Below are 21,698 nucleotides of genomic sequence, written 5' to 3'. Positions count from 1 at the left end.
CGGGTGGTGGGGGAGCAATGACGACCAGGGACGGGGAAATGGGGCGGGACCCCAATGCAACAAGCAGAACCAGACTACTTCTGTAAAGCTAATCCAACCCACCATGGGCTTTACTTAATGGGATTGTGCAATGAAATGAATGATATAATGAATTGTATGTGTAGTACAGCTAAGAAATAGAACATTCGTAGTAAAGAAACTTTTTCCAGTACAGGAGGAGTTTAGAAACTTCAGTTTTTATCTATGCAAAAGAGCTTCTCTGAGCTCTCTGACCCAACTTGGTTCGGAGACAGTCCTATTTTCTGAAGCACTTTTACATCAAAGAAACAGTGACAGGCCGCTTCAGATAAGGTTTTACTACACTTTAGGGAAGTTCATATGGTCCATTAGCTCTGTGTTTCATATTTTAAAATACAGAGAGTGGTTTGTAATTGCAAATATGACAGAATGATGCTGTGTTATTAAAAAAAAAGCTGAAAATAAAAATAAGAGACTATTTTCTTTGCTACTAATTCTCTATTTATTATCCATACAACACATACAGTGCATTATATCATAAGTATTTTTGTGGTTCAGTGTCACTTTAGAAGATTTTACCCCGGTTCAGGAGTACTTTCAAGCTTTTAAAGTGACAATTGGACTCTGGTATTTTGCGATTAGTTACACCAGTGTTTATAAGTCATCAGCCTCAGACATGTCTCTGCAGTGCATCCACTTACCACTTTCAGCATCTAAATAAAAATTATCAGCACCGGGTCCGTGCAGCGAATAGCGAATCTCGGCATTTGTTCCCATGTCCGCATCCTTGGCGCTGATTTTAAGAAGCATTTTATTTGGAGGGATGTCCTCTTGAAAGGATGCCATATTTACGACCTGTGGAGGCAAATAAAATTATTTAACCGTGTGGTATGTTTAAGGGCTAGTTCACCCTCAGTGCTTGGAGCGCCGCTTGCCCGCAATAAGGTTCGGCACCACGACCGCAGTGTGAATGTATCCATAGGGATACATAAGTAGAAGCGTTTTGCTGATCGCCAGCAATCAGCAAGGTGTTGAAAAAGCGTCCAGTGTGAACCAACCCTTAGAGACTTTTAACATTCTGCAACCCACCCCTAAAGTCACCCCCCTAGCAGCAGCAGATTGTAATGTTCAATGAGCATTTAAAGGGGAACTGAAGAGAGAGGTATATGGAGGCTGTCATGTTTATTTCCTTTTAATCAATACCAGTTGCCTGGCAGCCCTGCTGGTCTATTTCTCTGCAGTAGTATCTGATTAAAACCAGAAACAAGCATGCAGCTAGTCTTGTCAGATCAGACTTATAAGTCTGAACCACTGAAACACCAGATCTGCTGCATGCTTGTTCAGGGGCTATGGCTAATAGTATTAGAGGCAGAGGATCAGCAGGGCTGCCAGGCAACTGGTATTGTCTAAAAGGAAATAAACATGACAGCCTCCATATACCTCTCTCTTCAGTTCCCCTTTAAGGTGAACCGAGGTGAGAGACATTTGGAGGCTGCCATATTTATTTCCTTTTAAAGGACACCCAAAGTGAAAATAAACTAATAAAATAAACAATTGTATCTATCTTCCTATTCCTAAAAATGACTTTTTAAGATATTCCACGGTTTTATTTTATGTTTAAATCTACTTTTTAAGTTTTAACTGTTTTATTGTTTTTGCTCAAGGACACATTAATTAAAGTATGCCAGAGATACAATCTATGAACTATTGGCCCTTTTTTCTCTTTCCTGCTCTAAGAAGCCATTTTCTGCTAGGAAAGAGTTTTATAGTTGGAATTTCTTATCAGTGAGGGTCACACTGTAGTCACTTCCTGTCTGAGTCAGGACTGAGTCAGCCACTTACATACCTGATATTTAACTCTTTCAGGCAGAGAAAGAAAAACAGGAACACAGTATAGTTATTTGTGTGCTAGGCACTGTACATACCCATGTCTATCTCACCATGTCACATGTCACTTCGGGTATCCTTTAAACAATACAAGTTGGCTGTCCTCCTGATCCTCTGCCTTTAATACTTTTAGCTGTAGACCCTAAACAAGCATGCAGATCAGGTGCTCTGACTCAAGTCTGACTAGATTAGCCACATCTTCGGAATGAACAGAGGTGCCTAAAGAATAAAAGTAGTTAAACTTGGGGGCAGTGGCGTAGAAATAGGCGGTGCAGAGGTTCCGACCGCATCAGGGCCCTAAGGGGCCCTCCCTCGACCACAGTATTAGCCCTGTATTGGTCCTGTGCTGGTAATAATCACTTCTATAGATACTTTGAATAGTGGTAATCATTAACAAACTGTTCCCCATCCCCTTTTTGCAATTCTGATACTGTGGTTGTCCTTGGCAGGTTTTGAGAGAGCAGCTGACCAAAAACGAATTACATTAGTGCATAGCAAGGAAATGAACAGCGCTACTTAAAAACAGGCAAGTGCCTACCTGCAAAAGAGTGCAAGCCCCACTTGTGGGATATAATACACACCGAGCATACACATGACCTGTCTACCACTGGAGGAGGATGTTAGTTTCCTGTAACAGCTTGCATGCAACCTATTAAGTACTCGTCCCCCCCACTGCGAAGAAGTCGATCCTCCATGGGAGGGGCCTAACACTAACTAAATCCTAACCTATGTATATGCATAGCCTGGGCGCGGCTAATCAAATAAAATGGAGGGAATGGAGCATACAGCAACAAGTGTACATGACTCAGCCAAGCACCCATGGGCATAACAATCACCCCTGCGATCCCTGCCTCCCTCTCCCCAACCGAAAGTGCAACCAATTAGCAAAAAAGTTCCTGTTTTACTCACCGTGTGCGGGAGCGTGTGTGCTATCATTTTTGCAGGGGGGGGGGGGGGGCTGTTAAAGAGACTCTAAAGCCTCCAGAAAATGCAGTTTTTAACCTCTGAAACGCCACACACCGTGGCAGAAATCTCAATTAATCCCCCCAAATCCACAGGGCAAAAATTAACTACTTTTCTAGTCGTGGGTTTTGCTACTCAGGGGAGGCAGAGCTTTGGCCTGTAGCTCTGCCTCCATGCGCGTCAATCAGCGCTGATCACCACATCTCCCCCACCCCTCTCAGTGAAAGAAAACTGAGAGGGGCGGGCGGAGACGGCGATCCGCGCAAATTGACAGAGCAGAGGCAGAGCTACTGCTCAAAGCTCTGCCTCTATGCGGAAGCATTCCCCGAATCTTCCCCGGGGGATTTCGGGGGAGACTTCAGCCGCGGGGATGCGGCATTTCAGAGGGGGCATTTATGCCTACTAACATTGTAAAATAAAAAATGCGTTTTTTGGAGACTTCAGAGTCTCTTTAAGTCTAGTTACGTCCCTGCAAGCACCATATATACTCGACTATAAGTCTAGAAATGTAGGTCTGACTCACTAAATAAAAGTACAGGGATCAACTTATACACGAGTCACAGGCAACACTGAGCACACTGAGTTATGTGTGTACTAATGGTGACATTCCCATTTGCAGCAATTTACCCAGTGGTAAGTGACACTGTCTTGATAAAGGAAATGCCAAGAAAACAGGAGTGACGGTCCTGGCCACACCAATTAAAAAGGAAAGGGGCGGGGGGAAGGGGAAGGAAATACTGAGCATCAGGGGGGTGTAGTGAATAACTGTTGCACTTGGGGGGCTTGGGGGAGTTACTGGCTGCACTTAAGGGCCAGCAGACTGCAATACTGTATTCAGTGCAGTAGTGAACCCCTCCCTGTCCTGAAGTGCAGCCGTTAATTCTTCCTGGTCGGCAAGTGCAGCCATTAACTTTGCTGGGTAGACTTATACTTAAGTCAATAAAAAATTGCTGCTCAAGAGGGTCAAATATTGGAGTCGACTTATACACGAGGATATGGTGTGTATATGCTGTATATATATTAGATAAATTTATTTTATTTCCCACTTTATCTGGAATTTGAAAACTCTCCAGAAACTACAGACATTAATCATTTGATAGATTCAGCTGTCAACATCTCCCTACCCTCAGTATATTAAACTGGTGAAATAGTGTCTAAAAGTAAATTTAAAAAATGTACACTAGAAAGTAAAAACATATATTACAAAGTTTCCTTCCTACCTGATCACACACAGGACTGTTGTCGTTAAAGTCAGCCACGTACACCTCCACCACGGTCTGAGAGACGAAGAGGCCGTCGGTGGCGGTGATGTTCAGGAAGTACGTGTCTCTCTCCTCGCGGTCCAGAGGCCTCTTCACATACACCTTCCACTCGTTCTGTATGAGACCTAAGCCAAACTTTCCCTTGGGGTTTCCTCCTGGGGAGAAGGGAAAGCCAGCATTCATTTATTTTACTGTTAATGGCATAACCTCACAGTGATAAACCTTACAGAATTATCTGTATTTATAATGGCCACATGAAATAACAGAATGGTACATTTGGAAATACTACAAAGAGTAGGAAATAATCTTGTACACACTATTGGGATAGAATTCAAGTTTCATAATATATATCAATTTACACCACAATATGGACCACTACAATATAAAAAAATCACTTTTATTTATCATAAATATAAAACGCCATCATAATAAAAAAAACAAAACTCTAATAGGGTACTACCAGCAAAAGTCCCACAGTGCACACTGTGCCATATGTAAAGGTCGATAGTTGAATCGCCAATACACCTAAAATGAGGCCTCTAAATATAAATTGTAGCGTTATAGGAAAGTTTGCTACAAAAATGTCCATCCACAATTCAAAAATGATCAGATGCAGATATATTTTCAAGGTAGATGATCCATAGGAGACAGCAAAAACCATCTCATGCATATATGTGATTCTTGTTAAAAAAACGATAATATATAACCTTCATTTATGGTTACTTCTTATAATAAAATCTGAAAATTTTGTTTATAACGATGATATAAATATAACTATGTTCGTAATAAGTGCTGTAAAACATTAGTAAGTATTACTAAAATGTTACTAAAACTATACCTAACCCTACTCTCACACAGAACCCTCCCTAACCACTAACCACCCCGCTTAGTGTTCACTTTATTATGTGGATAATAATGTTTTACAAATAGTGACTGTAAAAAATATATTGCAATTTACGTTACGTACTGATTGCTTTATTTTGTGAATAATAATGTTTTACAAACAGTAAGGGATAACATTTTAAATAATGTTTTAGTTAAATAGGATAAATATGTTTAGTATTTTTATAAACGTTATTCGTCACGGGTACATTTTCTAAACGTAAATTATCACAACAAGCACAGTTATAAAACATTAAAAAGCTGCGGGTGCCGTTTGTAAAATGTTATTTATCTCCGGCGCCCTTTTTTCCTGCTCGGCGCCCATTAAACGTTATTTATTATGGGAGTGAATGGCGGCGCCCTTTTTGTCCACTAGCTGCCTGCGCCCTTTTTTCCCGTTCCCTTTGGAAACAGCTGTAAACAGCTATTTCCCACAATGCAACAGGGTTCACAGATAGGAAACTGCCAAGAGTACGTACTCAGAATTTCTTTGTGGGAGGGGTTTCACCACAATATCAGTCATACAGCGCCCCCTGATGGTCTGTTTGTGAAAAGGAATAGATTTCTCATGTAAAAGGGGACATCAGCTACTGATTGGGATAAAGTTCAATTCTTGGTCGGAGTCTCTCTTTAAATGCACATTTAATACAAACCATGTGCATGGGATGCAATATTTTGCGTGTTTTCTCCTATGCGGCCAAACGCGATGTGGGTGCAGGTTCACGATCACGCGAATGTTGTTTAGTGTCGCACGGCGGTAACGACCGTCACGGCGGATTGGATCTTTAAGATCCCAAACGACTCCATTCAAAGTACCGCGATCGCTTAACTTCCCATTCGTGTTTGTCGTGTATTGTTGCGCATGCCCCCTGGCCTGGAAGATGGATCGTGGCGCGCTCGTCATGAGGGAGACATCGCTGGATCCATCTTCCTCTGTCAGGTGGTGAGTATGTAGCATTAGGCTGCTTTCACAGTGGGATGTTACAGGTGCATGTTAGAGCAGCCTGTACCACAGCCCAACTCACAGTAATGAAAAATCAATGGGCTGTTCACAGTGCCCACGTTGCGTTACATTGTAACGCTGGATGTTATTGGAAAGTGCAGCATGCTGTGCGTTATAAGCGGCTTTAGCCACGTTAGACTGTTTGCACATGCTCAGTAATGTTATTTTTTTTTTGTATTTTTAAGTGCAGGAGAGGAGGAGGGGAGAGTCCGCTATTGTGGCCAGCCACATGGCTAATTAATATTCACTGCACTGCAGTGTTTACTTCCTGGAGCGGCCGCTTATTGGCTGGCGGCGGGACCACGTGATGCGGAGTGTTCTGATCACGTGGTCTCCACAGTCTTTTTCCGCATGCGCCGTTTTCCTCCAATAGTATGCGTCAAAAAGAACGCATCACGGATGCATCAAGAGACGCATAATGCGGCTCTATATAACATCCAACTTCAAAGCTCACATGCGTTGCGTTAGGGGCACGTTATGCGACCTTAACGTCGTATCTAACGCAACGTCTTAGTGGGAAAGAGCCCTAGTCAGCAGAAAGGATAATGATGTGCAAATGTTTATACTACTATTTCTACAGAAAGCCAGAGATGGGACACTATCATCACCTCATCCCGGATGTAATCTGCCTAGTGGTTGGCACGCTTCATTCTGGCATCAGCTACCTGGGAAATGTAATTACCTCTAGATTAGGCAAGCAAGGAGAATCAGCAGATTCTATTAGGAAATCCTTCCTATCAGTACAGCTGTGCACCATCCTTAATTACCGGCACTCGCAGAGGAAAGGAAAAGAGAAGGGTAGGCACACGAGTGCTAAATAGCCCTAACGAGGGGTCATTGGAGGAGCAGTTTAAAGATAAGCGCTTTAATTAGATGGAATTTATCAGAATGAAGGCTGGTGAGGAGCACGAGAGATGAAGCAGAACAACCTTTTATTAGGCTGGAACACTGACATTGAAAGAGCCAATAACACTTTTCCACATCATTAAACTGCACAGACACATCCTCCTTGGAAAAGAGAGTTTTCTGGTCCCAGGAAAAGTGAATGACCTCTGCCTGAGAGGATAATCTCGGGGAGGGGGAACTTAAGCTGATCCATTGATAGGGGTCTTTTCATCAAGGGTGGGCACCCCACTTCCTGTTCTTTATACTACTACCAATGGTAACTTTGAACATGTTAAAGAGGAACATTAACCAAGGATTGAACTTCATCCCATTCAGTAGCTGGTACCCCCCCCCCCCCCTTTCCCATGAGAAATCTTTTCCTTTTCTCAAATGGATCATTAGGGCGCTCTGTATGGCTGATATTGTGGTGAAACCCCTCCCACAATGTGATGTCACGACCATGGTCCTGAAAGTTTCCTGTCTGTGATTCTTGTTGCACTGTGGGAAATAACAGCTGTTTCCAACTGCCAAGCAACAGATAGATTAAGATGTAATTGGGCCCTAGGCAAGGTAGTAGATTTTGGACCCCCTTTGATCTATATGTTTGTTTTTAAATCTTTTTATTGTGGCAAGAGAGAAAAACAGCCTCTTACAAGATCTATGGTAAGCTGAGGAGGAGATAGGTCAGAAAAGCTGGCTGGTGGGCCTCTTGACACCCACTAGGCCCCAGGCATCTGCTTAGATTGCCTGGTGCATGATCCTGCTCTGCCAAGCAAGTGGTATCTCCCTCTGTGCATAGAATTCCCAGTAACAAACATTCTGTACAGATCACCTGACAGGACTAAAAGTGTCACGACCAGTGATGAATTTCAGACTCTAAATCAGGGAAAAATTTGACAATGGGCAAACACTGACTTAACAATCTATAAATATTGTAAACAATAAGCAATTTTAATCATTATGTTATTTTTACTACAGTTTCTCTTCAAAGAGAATCTATCAGGAAGTAAATCCCTTTGTAGGAGCTATTGGTTTCCCATTATTATCATTGTATTTCATTTATAAGAGCTAACATATCACGCAGTGCCGGAAGATAAATAAGGTTACAGACACTGACAAATAGGGGTGACAGGGAGCACTAGGTCAAACACTGAAAAAGTTACAGTAGCATCTCATTGTAGTAAACCTCTGGCTATAGTAAACTCAATCCCCAGGTCCCGACTATACATGCGCCTGTATGAAGAATCCTGATATAGTAAACTACTTGGCCAGGTCCCTTAGAGTTTACTATAAAGGATTTCTACTATACCAGATCATATAATTGGGAAATGGCCTTAGAAACCCTGCAAGTCAAAGTAAGTATTCACACCACAAACACACACCCCACGTGTGAAACTGGCCTTATGGGCTAATGTCACATTCGTTTCAACTTAGAAAATCTTTTATGTTGCAGTACAAAGTCAAAGGAGCTCAGGATAGCCTATCCAGTTTTAACTACTTTATTTGAAACACAAACATTCACAAAGGGCACCAAAGAAAGCCGGTAGTGGCATATCCTAAATTTCCTAATTCCATAAAATATCAGTATTTTTTTTCCAGTATTTTACTAACACTTAACCAAACCCTGTTCTCATACCTCCCGAACCGATGCCTAACCCTAACCGGCCCCTTGCCAAAATCCTCAACGATTATCACCCAAAAAATGCAGTGGATGTTTGTGCACCGCTTTAGACGCCCTTGCTAATAGCCACTTGGCACCTGCTATTTGTAGCCACAGTTTTACATAGAACTATTTCATTGGGCGCCCCTGGCACCAACATTTTCACTTACAGCATCTTGTCATGGCTATGAACACAGGCACCTATGGCTGCGCCAAAACTTACCTGGCGCCTCCGGGGCCCAAATTACCGGATTCACTGGAACTGTGCTGAGCACTTTAAACGGAATTACCACAACACAGCAACCCTCTGCAGTATCTGGATTGTACCAGCTTGCACCCAAATTTAGCATTGACATGGACTTAATTATAAAGAAGCCACAGTAAACCCTCCAAACCACACAACACTCCCATTTCCAAGTAACACCACCGCTGTCATATTACGGAAGCAGTACCGATAATAAGCAGGCCAGTGATGTAGGGCCTGACTTATGGCTTCAGTAGCTGTTTGTTTATTCCAGGTCACTGCCTTGCTAAGCAGCAAAACCACAGGATGAATGTGACTTCAAAACAAGTAAAAAAAAAGTCAGCAATGAAAATGCCCATATTTCTAGACTGACAGGTCCACTTGGATCTCAGTTACTCAGTGAGCCAGCCCGCCCACCTAGCAATGCAAGCGCTGGCTGCAGCGATCTGTAAAGGACTGGCGCGTGAAGGTCATAGGGGAGGGGGGGGGGGGGGGACTGCGGTTCATGTACATGCTTCTTACACAATAGGCAGAATCAATAGCCATTCATCATAGCTTAGATCCAGCCCATGACAGCTGAGGACTTTCTGGACCTTTTACATAACAGAGTGGATTTACCTGCTGGAGTGCTGAGGAGATTGTTACCTCATGCATAAACAGCAGTAGAGAGGCTTTACTCAACATAAACTGCTTTGTAAGTGATTAATGAGGTACGATTGTACAAGTGACAGCAATGAAACTATATGTGTCCATCATATATATAAAATGTTGCTATGGGGCCCTGACATTGTTGAAACCCTATAGCTCAGCTTCCCATTGGTTACTGCTAGGGTTAGGGTTAATGATATGCAAATACTTCTGCGTTTATACAAAATTATGTCATTTTTTAATGCAAATATAAGCAGCTAGAAAATTGGCCAATCAAGTCCCACCCAGGTTTAAATTGATTGGTCCAATTTCAAGCTGAATATATTTGCATGCAAATGCACATAAATTTGCATAAACTTGGAAGTATTTACATATCATTGATCATCCCTAGTTACTGCATATGATGGCATGTTTGCACTGCGTATTTGCACATGCATGTACTATCTATTCGGTCAGGCTAAATACAGTGGAGAAAATAATTATTTGACCCCTCACTGATTTTGTAAGTTTGTCCAATGACAAAGAAATGAAAAGTCTCAGAACAGTATCATTTCAATGGTAGGTTTATTTTAACAGTGGCAGATAGCACATCAAAAGGAAAATCGAAAAAATAACCTTAAATAAAAGATAGCAACTGATTTGCATTTCATTGAGTGAAGTACGTTTTTGAACCTTCTAACAATAAAAGACTTAATACTTAGTGGAAAAACCCTTGTTTGCAAGCACAGAGGTCAAACGTTTCTTGTAATTGATGACCAAGTTTGCACACATTTTAGGAGGAATGTTGGTCCACTCCTCTTTGCAGATCATCTCTAAATCCCTAAGGTTTCGAGGCTGTCTCTGTACAACTCTGAGCTTGAGCTCCCTCCATAGGTTTTCTATTGGATTAAGGTCCGGAGACTGACTAGGCCACTCCATGACCTTAATGTGCTTCTTCTTGAGCCACTCCTTTGTTGCCTTTGCTGTATGTTTTGGGTCATTGTCGTGCTGGAACACCCATCCACGACCCATTTTCAGTTTCCTGGCAGAAGGAAGGAGGTTGTCGTTCAGGATTTCACGATACATGGCTCCTTCCATTTTCCAGTTAATGCGATTAAGTTGTCCTGTGCCCTTAGCAGAAAAACACCCCCAAAGCAAAATGTTTCCACCCCCATGCTTGACGGTGGAGACGGTGTTTTGGGGGTCATAGGCAGCATTTTTCTTCCTCCAAACACAGTGAGTTGAGTTAATGCCAACGAGCTCTATTTTAGTCTCATCAGACCACAGCACCTTCTCCCAGTCACTCACAGAATCATTCAGGTGTTCATTGGCAAACTTCAGACGGGCCTGCACATGTGCCTTCTTGAGCAGGGGGACCTTGCGAGCCCTGCAGGATTTTAATCCATTGCGGTGTAATGTGTTTCCAATGGTTTTCTTGGTGACTGTGGTCCCTGCTAATTTGAGGTCATTCACTAACTCCTCCCGTGTAGTTCTAGGATGCTTTTTCACCTTTCTCAGAACCATTGACACCCCACGAGGTGAGATCTTGCGTGGAGCCCCAGAGCGAGGTCGATTGATGGTCCTTTTATGCTCCTTCCATTTTCGAACAATCGCACCAACAGTTGTCACCTTCTCTCCCAGCTTCTTGCTAATGGTTTTGTAGCCCATTCCAGCCTTGTGCAGGTCTACAATTTTGTCTCTGACATCCTTGGACAGCTCTTTGGTCTTTCCCATGTTGGAGAGTTTGGAGTCTGCTTCATTGACTGATTCTGTGGACAGGTGTCTTTTATACAGGTGACTAGTTAAGACAGGTGTCCTTAAAGAGAACCAGAGATGAAGCACCCTCTTGTATTTTACCTTATAAATCAGTGGGAACATGACAGTAAACACCTAATCTGCCCTTTGTTTCATTGTTCTCTGTGTAATCTGACTATAATCACCTCTGATAAGAATCCCCGACTGAACAGTCAGGCTGCTCCGTCTAGCTTTGCTACAGAAAGATTATAGCTAAGTCTGTCTTCTGTGGTGTTATTTGAAGCCCAAGCCTGCCCCCTTGTGGCTTTGCTATAATGACTCAGCAATAATCATTCCCAGCAAAGCCAGATTTAATTGCTCAGTCTGGGATTCTTGTGACTGCTGATAACAGACACTTTTAGCAGTGAGGATGAAACAGAGAGCATGGTAAGTGTTTTCTCTAATGTTCTTACTGATATACATGGTAAAATACACAAGGGTGCTTCGTCTCTGGTTCCCTTTAATGAGGGTGACTAATTGAGTAGAAGTGTCTAACCACTCTGTGGGAGCCAGAACTCTTAATGGTTGGTAGGGGTTCAAAAACTTATTTCACTCAATGAAATGCAAATCAGTTGCTATCTTTTATTTAAGGTTATTTTTTCGATTTTCCTTTTGATGTGCTATCTGCCACTGTTAAAATAAACCTACCATTGAAATGATACTGTTCTGAGACTTTTCATTTCTTTGTCATTGGACAAACTTACAAAATCAGTGAGGGGTCAAATAATTATTTCCTCCACTGTATATTTGGCCAATGACTTTGTCTCCAGGGTGCTTCCGGGAGCCTCCTGCCTCTCTTCATAAGACAGTACAAGCTTCCTGACTGAGGGACCAAATACACATGAGCTTTCAATGCCTTATGCAATAATTTACAAATAATTGTTTTGGACAGAAAACTGTATTCCTGTATGTGGCTTATGTGAGCTTTACGGGCAATGACTCATCGGTGCTATAAAGAGGAACTTTACCAAAAGATAGTACAGTAGAGGTGGGGATCAATACATTGCAAACTGAGAGGGTGAGAAATAGATGATAGATCAAGATATGATTGATATTTGTTGTGTAATTCGTTCATGTTGATCCTCAGGGAGCCTGCAGGTCATCATTTTTACTACTGGAAGACATGAAAAAAACAGACAGCACCAAGTGCCATTCTCTATAAACACGCCCACTAGCACAGAGGGAGATACTGCTTGCTCAGCAGTTATTTCCCGCAATGTAACAACATTCACAGAAAGGCCATGGCTGTGACATCACACTGTGGGAGGGTAACATGCACTATAAAAAAAATGACTGTTTTCCTATGTTGCTGTCTCAGTAAGATGTTAAAATCTGAGTAATTCTCAGTATCTCCTTTGAGCTTTACAAAAGCACTCCCTGGAATGGATCTGTACAGAGATGTCGGCCAGCCTCCCTTCTTGCTTGCACACTATTTTGGCAGTTCAGCTGTGAACTGTGATTTAGTAAGTGCTTTTGAAAATAAAGAAAACACTGAGAATGCCCCATGAGGAGATGGACCAGTCCCAAACCTGTCAGATCTTTACTGCTTACTGTAAGTGACAGCAACGAAGGAAAAACATAATTTATAGTGCATTTCAATCTGGAAGAAACTTTTATATGTATGTGTTATAAATTTCACAATTTTGCACGCTAGTGTTCCTTTAAGAAAGCGCAGCGTTCTTCTGAACTGTGTGTTCGTAATGAGCCTCTCCTCCAGAGGATACCAGCAGCGCAGGTCATAATGTGCTTGTCATTGAACAGATTACACTCTTCGGGCCGCCTGTCCTCGCTGTGATTGAATGAACCCCTACACCGCCCAGCTCCGCGGTTGTCAGCAACTTTCAGTGTTGACGGTAAATTTTCAACACTCTCCCCCCCCCCCCCCCCCCCCCCCTCAAGAGTCCGCGCATTAAGTGTTCCTCTAAAGGTGGGTGATTAACAATGCTTCATTAATTTCAAGTACAAGTCTCAAGTCAGCTGAACGTATTGTCACATAAATGGAGGGAATGAAAGAAATCCTATTAGAGAACTCATACTAAGCACTATTCCGATCAAAAGTACTCACACCGTCTGATTTCAGCATAACTTTATGCAAATTACAGCCTTGCAAGAGAAAAAAAAACATAATGAGATGTGTGCTAAAGGAGAATACGATTGTGTTTGATACAGGCGATCAACTTATTCTGCAAAAATTCTCCTTGAGGGTAATCTATTAAAAAAAACGTGATTGATTTGATCAGGTGACTGATTTGTAAGTCTCTGCCTGGCTGGTTGTGGTCATGTGATCAGGTTTCCCTCCTGCTTCCTGTTTTAGCCTACACAGGAAGTGTGTCTTGATAACAGATGTGAATTAAAGACTACCAAATCAACCAATTGCTTCTTTGTAACCTAGTCACATGTACAATCATGATGTAGTCATTAATGGGGCCGCTGTGCCCAAAATGAGTGCAACAGCGCTTTTACTTAGTCCACCTCTCAGTTAGCACTGACTAATTTACCAGTACATCTATTTACCTATAAATGGCTAATCAGATATAACAAAAAAAAAAAATCTAAACACAAACGCCAGTCATTTTCAGTGAAGCTTTTAGGGATCATTCACACTAGGGGCGTTTTTTGACAAATTTTAACCGCTGGCGATTTTCAAAATTGCCCTGAAAGCACATGATTCCCTTTGAGAGAGTTCACATCTGATGAGTTTGTTTCCGATCTGCTCAGAAAAGCGCTGCTTGGGCCATTTGTGAGGCGATTCCGCCTCAATGGACGGTATAGGAGAATGCAAAACGCTCACAAAATCGCTTTGTGCAGCGATTGCATTCGAGTTTTTAAGAATAAAAACATTGTATTTATTTTTTTCCAGATCAAACAGTTCATTTCCTGACTGATGTCAGCAAGTGGAAAAACGTAATCGCTCTGCAAAAGCATATAGAAAAGCGCTTATAAAAAGAGTCCAACGCATAGAAAAACGCTTCAAAAACCGGCCAATGCTGACGGACACACAGACGGAACGCAATGTGAACAAAGCCTAAGCACTGTTTAAAGAGAACTTGAGGTGTAAGTACTGTAATTACAAAAATCATATACTTACCTCAAGATGAGGGAAGCCTCTGAATCCTAATGAGGCATCCCTCGCTGTCCTAGGGTTCCCCATTGCCACTTGTGGACCCTCCAGCTGATCGGGCCTCACTCCCCTTCTAGTATGAGCGTGCCCGGTCCTGCATGAGTGGCTCAGGCTTACTGCGCAAGCGCGTCCATACTCACGCAGATTTAGTATGGCTGGGCTTGTGCCCGGAGAGGAACGTGGGTAAGACACAGCAATGGGGGACAAGAGGAAAGTGAGGGAAACCTCATGAGGATCCAGAGGCTTCCATCACCTTGAGGTAAGTATGTGATTTTTGCAGTTATTTACGCTTTTGGCGCATTTTTAAGTTGTTAGAAGCCGCTCAACAGCATTTTGTTTTAAAGCATTTTGTTTACCGTTATATGCTGTTCTTGTGTCGTTTCCTATAGAACCACAACCAAACCACATTTGCGACCGTTTGCCGTCATTTTGTTGTTCAACCGTAACACCCGCAAAAGCAACTGACTTCTAGATGCTACACGTATCGTCTAAGATGAGACGAGATGACGGGAGCTACTGTGAGAATTACACGAACAACACTTACTGCTGTCACCATTCTTTAAAGAAGGCTTCCGTTCATTTGAATGGACTTTAGATCGTAAGCCTTTGGCATGTCGCCCACTCTTAGTGTGTCCTTCTACTCTTGCAACCCCACCCCTTCCCATGGACTAACTTGGACTTGAATTGCTGGGTTTCTGTAAAATCACATGATCATGCATCTTTTACCCTGTTTGCACGTATAACCTTGTGCTATGTTGCATAACCGTACGCTGCCTCTCTGTCTGTCACCCCTTTTTTATACATTGTCCAGCGCAGCATAATATTTTGGCGCTTTGTAAATACAATAAATAATAATAATAAGAGCAGCAGATCCATTTTAAACAACGAGTATGCTGGCCAACGAAAACTACGCATTTACCGCCCATCTGAACCAACGCTAAAGAAAGTCACTGATGGGGTAGAGCTTCCAGCTAATCAAATCATGCATCCCGCCCACCCCACCGTGTTGTACCAGTTCAATATGAAGTAGTCATTTCAAACTACAACTGGAATGTAAGCAAGACCGGGTGGAGTCCCTTAAAGTGAACCCGAGGTGAAAGGGATATGGAGGCTGCCATATTTATTTTCTTTTAAGCAACACCAGTTGCCTGGCTATCCTGTTGATCCTCTGCCTCTAATACTTTTAGCCATAGACCCTGAACAAGAAGCATGCCATAGACCCCGAACAAACAATATTGTCAAAACTGACAAGATTAGCTGTTTTTGGCGTGATTCAGACTCCACTGCAGCCAAATATACAGCAAGGCCGCCAGGAAACTGGTATTGTTTAAAAGGAAATAAATATGGCAGCCACCAGATCACTCTCACCTCAGGTTCACTTTAAAAGAGGCTGGTAAACAGCGTAGAAAAAACAGCTCACCATTTCTCTTCCTACAGCACAGATGATTAAATACAGCACAGACTCCATTTCAGAATAATTCGCTAACAATATGGGGACTTCAATCCCCAGCCCAGAGCCAATAATTCATCCAGGTATATAAAAGACACAATATCATTTTCCTTAGTAATCACCATTAAAGCAAACCAAGTGGATCTCATTATACTTACAATTATTATTGGTTTTAGTAAACCTTTCTTATGATGTAAAAATGATGGAATGTATCATTACGAGGTGACTTGAGTGCCGCCGCGCCGCTAAGGACGCCACATTTCGCTAACCCGCTAGAATAATTGTATTGATTTTTGCTTTATTTTAATAGCAGACGCTGCTCTGCTGAGAGTCATAAGGGAACTTTTTCTGAATATACGCGCAGGAGAGGGTCGTTCGGGGAATTGGCTATGAACTCAAGTGTGCACGCTCCATTTTAGTGCGCAAAGAAAAGTTTACCCAATAGCTGAATAATGACGCCCACTAAACTTTTACCCGAGGCGGCTATAAATCAAAGGCAGCCTTTTTGCTTCTGAAATGCCACACGTTCCACCCGGCCCCACCGGCGGTGTTTTATGAAGTTGTTCTGTCTCTGAAGTTTATAAGATCGTAAACGGGTGTTTTATTCAATTTTACATTATTTAGATACAAGCTATATTCTGAGAATGAAAGGCTGTGTGTAGTGTGCATCTATAAGGCTCAATTGGCGAGGCATGCTAGGATTGTTGTAGAAGGCTGAGCACTTCCTGTATGACAGGAAGTACAGAACAGCCTGCAGGGAGCAATACATTGTGAGGACGTAAACCTCCCCCCCCCTGGTTTGCAAAGCCGGACTGGAGAGAAACATCGGGCTGTGCGTTGCAGGCACTGGCACTTTGCTTACCTCCCTCTGTTTCTTCAGGACTGCATCTCCTCCCTGCTGTCCCGCAGCATCTGTGCCCCTGGATTCCGGGTACGTGCTGAACCAGTGCCACACTCAGCAGATTAGCGATGGGATCACCAGCTACATCTGAAGCCCAGTGTCCTCTCTGACTGCAGCGGCGCCTCATGTGATGTGACCCGGCAGCACGTACCCGGTCACATGAGGCACCGCTGTAGCCGTGGATACAGGACACTGGATGGGTGGATGGAGATCCCATCCCAGGAACGCTGGGAGCAGGTGAGTGAAGTGGCATCGCGCATCTAGGCAGGAGGAGAATGAGAGTGCCAGAGGGTGGCATTTGATGAGGGGTGCTGCCTCTGTAATCCCTACCCTGAGTTTGCCTATGGAGGAGGGGGGGGCATGAATATGTGCTATAGACATAACTGTTTTATTCATCACATTCCATCAGTCTTCTGCCAGCGGAAATGAAAAGCAATGCACAACAATGGGGAACAGCTAGCATTGTGTACGGAATGGGAAAGTATAATAGATATTAATTAAGGTGATTAAGGGAAAGAAATATAAGCATTCCAACAATTATGGAGTGGAAGGACAAACTTTATGAAGCATACATCCATTATCCATCATTATTTCGCTGACATGGAGCCACAATAAGAAGTAATTATGAGATGCAAGTAATATAATTAACAGTAACATATAATTCTGTTCCGAGTCACGCTGCGGCTGATGCCGAAATACCAATCAGATTACAGCTGACGCTTTTTCATGCAGATTAGCACATGAAATAATCTGGGATCTGCGGTGAGAGAACAAGGCCAAAAACAAACATTTTATGGAGAATAAATCGCAGTAAGTGGTGAACAAAATTATTATTTTACTCGTCAGACATGGTTGTCCTCGGTTTTATAAAAGCAACAGACTTATCCCTAGGACCACTGAGGTTTTCTGTATGCCTGGAGACTGCTCTTTTTGCAGGCCTGTTAAGTACCTCAAATCAAGTCTAAGTCCTCACCCTCAGCCATGCTTGTGGGCTGGAGAAGAGGGTGATGATGTCACCACGTGTCCCCTCCCCCTGGTCCTTCCAGGAAAGATTTTTTCATACAGATGGACTACATCATAGGATTCTTCAATTTTACAAGTTTTTTTTAGGCAGTGAAGGTTTTTTAATTTTTTTGAAAACAGGCGATTTAGAATGGAACATGGCATATTTTGTAACCCTTGGAAATCTAAGAACAAACGCTAAACTATGTGAGCTATATTTTCTGGGTTCTTTATGATTCTATTTCGGTAGTCTTGTAATTCGCACAGTTCTGCCACACTGTATAATCTGGGAGTGAATAGAGCTATCACCTTTATCACCTTTGCAGTTCTATCTCACCTGCCTGTTGATTTGACAGTGAATCAGCACCATCAGCAATTTCAGGTGTGTGATTCAGGTATTACTGATGCATAAAATATGAGCAGCATGCCGGGCAACTGGTACGAATAGGAACTAAACATGGCAGCCTCCATATCCCTCTCGCTTCAGGTGCCCTTTAAGTAAGAAGCTAGGATTTTTGAAGGATTCCTATTAGCTCCTTACAAAATAGAAGTTCTGGTTTGTCATAACATAGCCAGACTAATTCTAGTGAATACATTCATATTTGTCATCTCTTGATAATGTTTTTGTTTTGTTTTTTTCATGAATTTTAGTTAATTTTTTTTAAATTCACTTAAAAGTTTAATCCAGCCCCCTCCTGAACACTTTCTGCATATGCCTCTATGTAAGACGGAAGTATGTGGAGGTACCAGAGGTCATGATGTCCCTTTCAGAACCAAAAATAAAAGACAGAAAGGGCACCAAGGTTCAGAACAATACCCCCAAGTCCAGAATGCAACAACGGCAACCACGGTGATGTGCTGGAAACTGGCCCATTTCCACTCGAAACACAGGTGATCCTAGGATCCAGGTGTTCACTCTCCAGAAAATAAAACGTGTTCAAATGGAAGCAGGAAAAAAGGGCGCCGCCATTGACTTTAATGCAATTATCGTTAATTTGGCAAAAAAAGCATGAAAAAAGGGCGCCGTGGAAAATTGTGTTAATAAGATTATAACATTATAGTTTTTGAGGTAGTTATCATTTTAGAAGTTTATAACGGTATAGTTTTTGTCATATTATTTCATAAGTACAGATTTTACGTTTTCAAAGGTATTATCGTTAATATATCTAAAAGGGTGTTTCTGCAGGGGGAGTGGTTAGTGTTAGGCACCACCAAGGGGAGTGGTTAGTGTTAGGCAACACCAAGGGGAGTGGTTAGGGTTAGGCACCACCTAAGCGACGGTTAGTTTTAGGCAATACCAGGGGTGGTGGTTAGGGTTAGCCACCACCAGGGGGGGTTCGGGTTAGGCACCACTGGGGGGGGGGGGGGGGGGGTTAGTGTTAGGCGCCACTAGGAGAGTGGTTAGTTTTAGGCACCACCAGGGGAGGGTTCTGTGTGAGGGTAGGGTTGGGTTAAGCAGTATTGACGAAAAACGTTACGACATTTAACGTTAATATTTATTCGTTATTATTTCTCTTTTATTTTTGCAACAGTAATTATCGTTAATAAAGCTTGACAACAATGATTCTCGTTCGCAAATTTCATTAATACATGACGCCAAATTCATTAATAACCCGGGCCGTTTTTTCCCGGCGCCTTTTTTTCATGCACGCGTTCAAATAGTACTATGAACTAGCTTCTATTAAAACTGTACCACATGGGGTAGGCAAATGAAGGGCTGGGAGGAGGTGCCCCAGATGTGGTAAAACATTTAAGAAGGATTTAAAATAAAAGGGTGGTTTCCTTTAAAGAAGTAAAGGCCTCAATTCACTAAGCAGTTTAGACTAGTCTACAGATGGGTTTTAGTCTACTGATAGTTTGTTGTAATGTTTTAGACCTGTTTTTAGACCTGGTCTAAAATTCAGTAATGACACAATTCACAAAGGCAAACAAGGAGTAACCACGCCCACGCCCATCTGATTTCTGTCGGTACAGTAATTCTATGAGGTATTTTAGACGTGAGGATGAAACCTTTTGAATTAATTATGCAGGAGTTTATTGTATGCAGAGGAGAGCTCATCAGAGGAGAGGGATGTCAGTCATAGCTACTTGTTTGTGAATTGCATCTTTTGATCATTTCACCAGCTTTACCCACCTAATTACCAAATGGTTTAGACCAGGTCTAAAAACAGGTCTAAAACATTTGGTAATAGTGAATTCCCCTTTGATGCAACTGACCAAACCATCAGTGGACTAAAAACCACCAGTAGATTAGTCTAAACTGCTTAGTGAATTGAGGCCTTTGTGTGGCAAATAAATAGCTCAGAATGCCCATTCAACCACTGTAGTGTTCTCAATAAACTGTTTTCTTCAACTATTTTGCTGTTAGTGATTTATTTAAGGTAAGCCACCGTTTTTTATTTTCAACTGTTCTAAGACGTTTTATCACATCTGTGACACCTCCTCCCATTCCTTCAATTTTGGGAAGGACCAGCTTGTTAAAGAGGGATTTTAATCTAGACACAACATTCAATAAAATGTGTTTTCCTAAAATGTGTTTTCCTACTTTTTATTACTCATACAGTTATATTTGCTTTTGTGCACACATATTATTGTCTGTCTACAAATTACTAGTTCCCAAAGTACAATTTATCTGCTCTGAAAGCTGCCAGTGCATTTTACTGCATAGCTGCTATATTTATATATTATAATGTATCCAGTGATCACTTCTCAGCTCTCTCTGCTTCTACAATGTGTGCAGATCAGTTTCAGCAGGCTGCTGGCTGTATACTAAACATAGCTGACAAAGGAATGTAAACAAAAGATAAGGTTATCGCCTTTTAGGATCCGGCCAGAAGATTTAGGAGGTTTCCACTGAAGAACAATGTGCTGTGTTTAACTGTTTGAATTTTGTTCTGCTAACATTTTTTTTTGTGCCAGTATGTTTTATGCTGTTAATAATGAAATGCTGAGTTACATACAACTTTAAAATAGTGCATACTTGGCAGGGGCTCCAGATGAAAGTTAACAGTTTTGTTTGTAAAGATATTTAACCTGGATGAACTTATCAGCATGAGGCTGACAAGCCAGGGAGCCCTCGGTTACGTAGGCACTGCCATTTATCATCACAAATGTAACAGACATCACTAACAGATGACTTGGATGATCCTCCAGCGTTTCATTCTCCCCTGAGGCCTACAGAACAGATTCCTATCTGGGCTGCACTAGAACTTCCTCGCCTCCTTTATATACATTCTGTAGAATTTGTTTATACAGTTTCTGGAAGCCAAAAGTTAAACAGTTCATCACTTGCACCATGCAGCATTCCAGAGCCCCAGCCCATTACCGCAGATCAAGTTAGCATGATGCCTGCCAATTTCTACGGGGCATCCGAGCGTGATGGATAGCGGGAGAGCTCTGTGCGCTCTCAACTCTCTATTGCGTAATAGTGAACTGTATTATTTTAATGAGCTGCCATTTCCAGCAATGCAAACTGACAGCCCATAAATATTTTATAAACAAGTAAAACAGCAAAAGTTTGTTTTCCATCAAAACTCGGCAGGCCAACCCGGACCTCCGTAATGACAGTAGTTTAATTATTATAGTGTGTTTATATAGTGCTGACTTCTTCTACAGTGCTTTACAGAGTCCATAGTCATGTCACTGACAGTCCTCATGGGAGCTTTTATAGAGCTGACTTCTTCTACGGTGCTTTAGAGTCCATAGTCATGTCACTGACCGTCTTTAGATGGGCTTTTATAGAGCTGACTTCTACGGTGCTTTACAGGGTCTATAGTCATGTAATTGACAGTCCTCCGAGGAGCTTTTATAGAGCTGACTTCTACGGTGCTTTACAGGGTCCATAGTCATGTAATTGACAGTCCTCAGAGGAGCTTTTATGGTGCTAACTTCCCTACGGTGCTTTACAGAGTACATAGTCATGTCACTGACAGTCCTCAGAGGAGTTTTTATAGAGCTGACCTCTTCTACGGAGCTTTACACAGTCCATCGTCATGTCAC

The 21,698-nt window shown here is 42.2% G+C and overlaps 1 protein-coding gene across 9 annotated transcripts in view; it reads right to left on the bottom strand.

Moving 5' to 3' along the window:
• FAT3 (FAT atypical cadherin 3) overlaps positions 1 to 21,698 on the bottom strand; it is an 863,405-nt gene that overhangs the window by 134,911 nt on the left and 706,796 nt on the right. For all 9 annotated transcript variants that reach the window (XM_068266799.1, XM_068266797.1, XM_068266801.1 and 6 more), the window contains 2 exons: positions 4,089 to 4,285; positions 720 to 873 (listed from right to left, as the gene is read on the bottom strand). In XM_068266799.1, the coding sequence (XP_068122900.1) occupies positions 720 to 873; positions 4,089 to 4,285 (351 nt within the window). The remainder of the gene's footprint in view (positions 1 to 719; positions 874 to 4,088; positions 4,286 to 21,698) is intronic.

The sequence above is a fragment of the Hyperolius riggenbachi genome, chromosome 2 (genome assembly GCF_040937935.1).
Source record: "Hyperolius riggenbachi isolate aHypRig1 chromosome 2, aHypRig1.pri, whole genome shotgun sequence".
Lineage (NCBI taxonomy): Eukaryota > Metazoa > Chordata > Amphibia > Anura > Hyperoliidae > Hyperolius > Hyperolius riggenbachi.
Note: the sequence above shows the minus strand (reverse complement) of the source record. Positions and strands in the feature narration are given on the sequence as shown.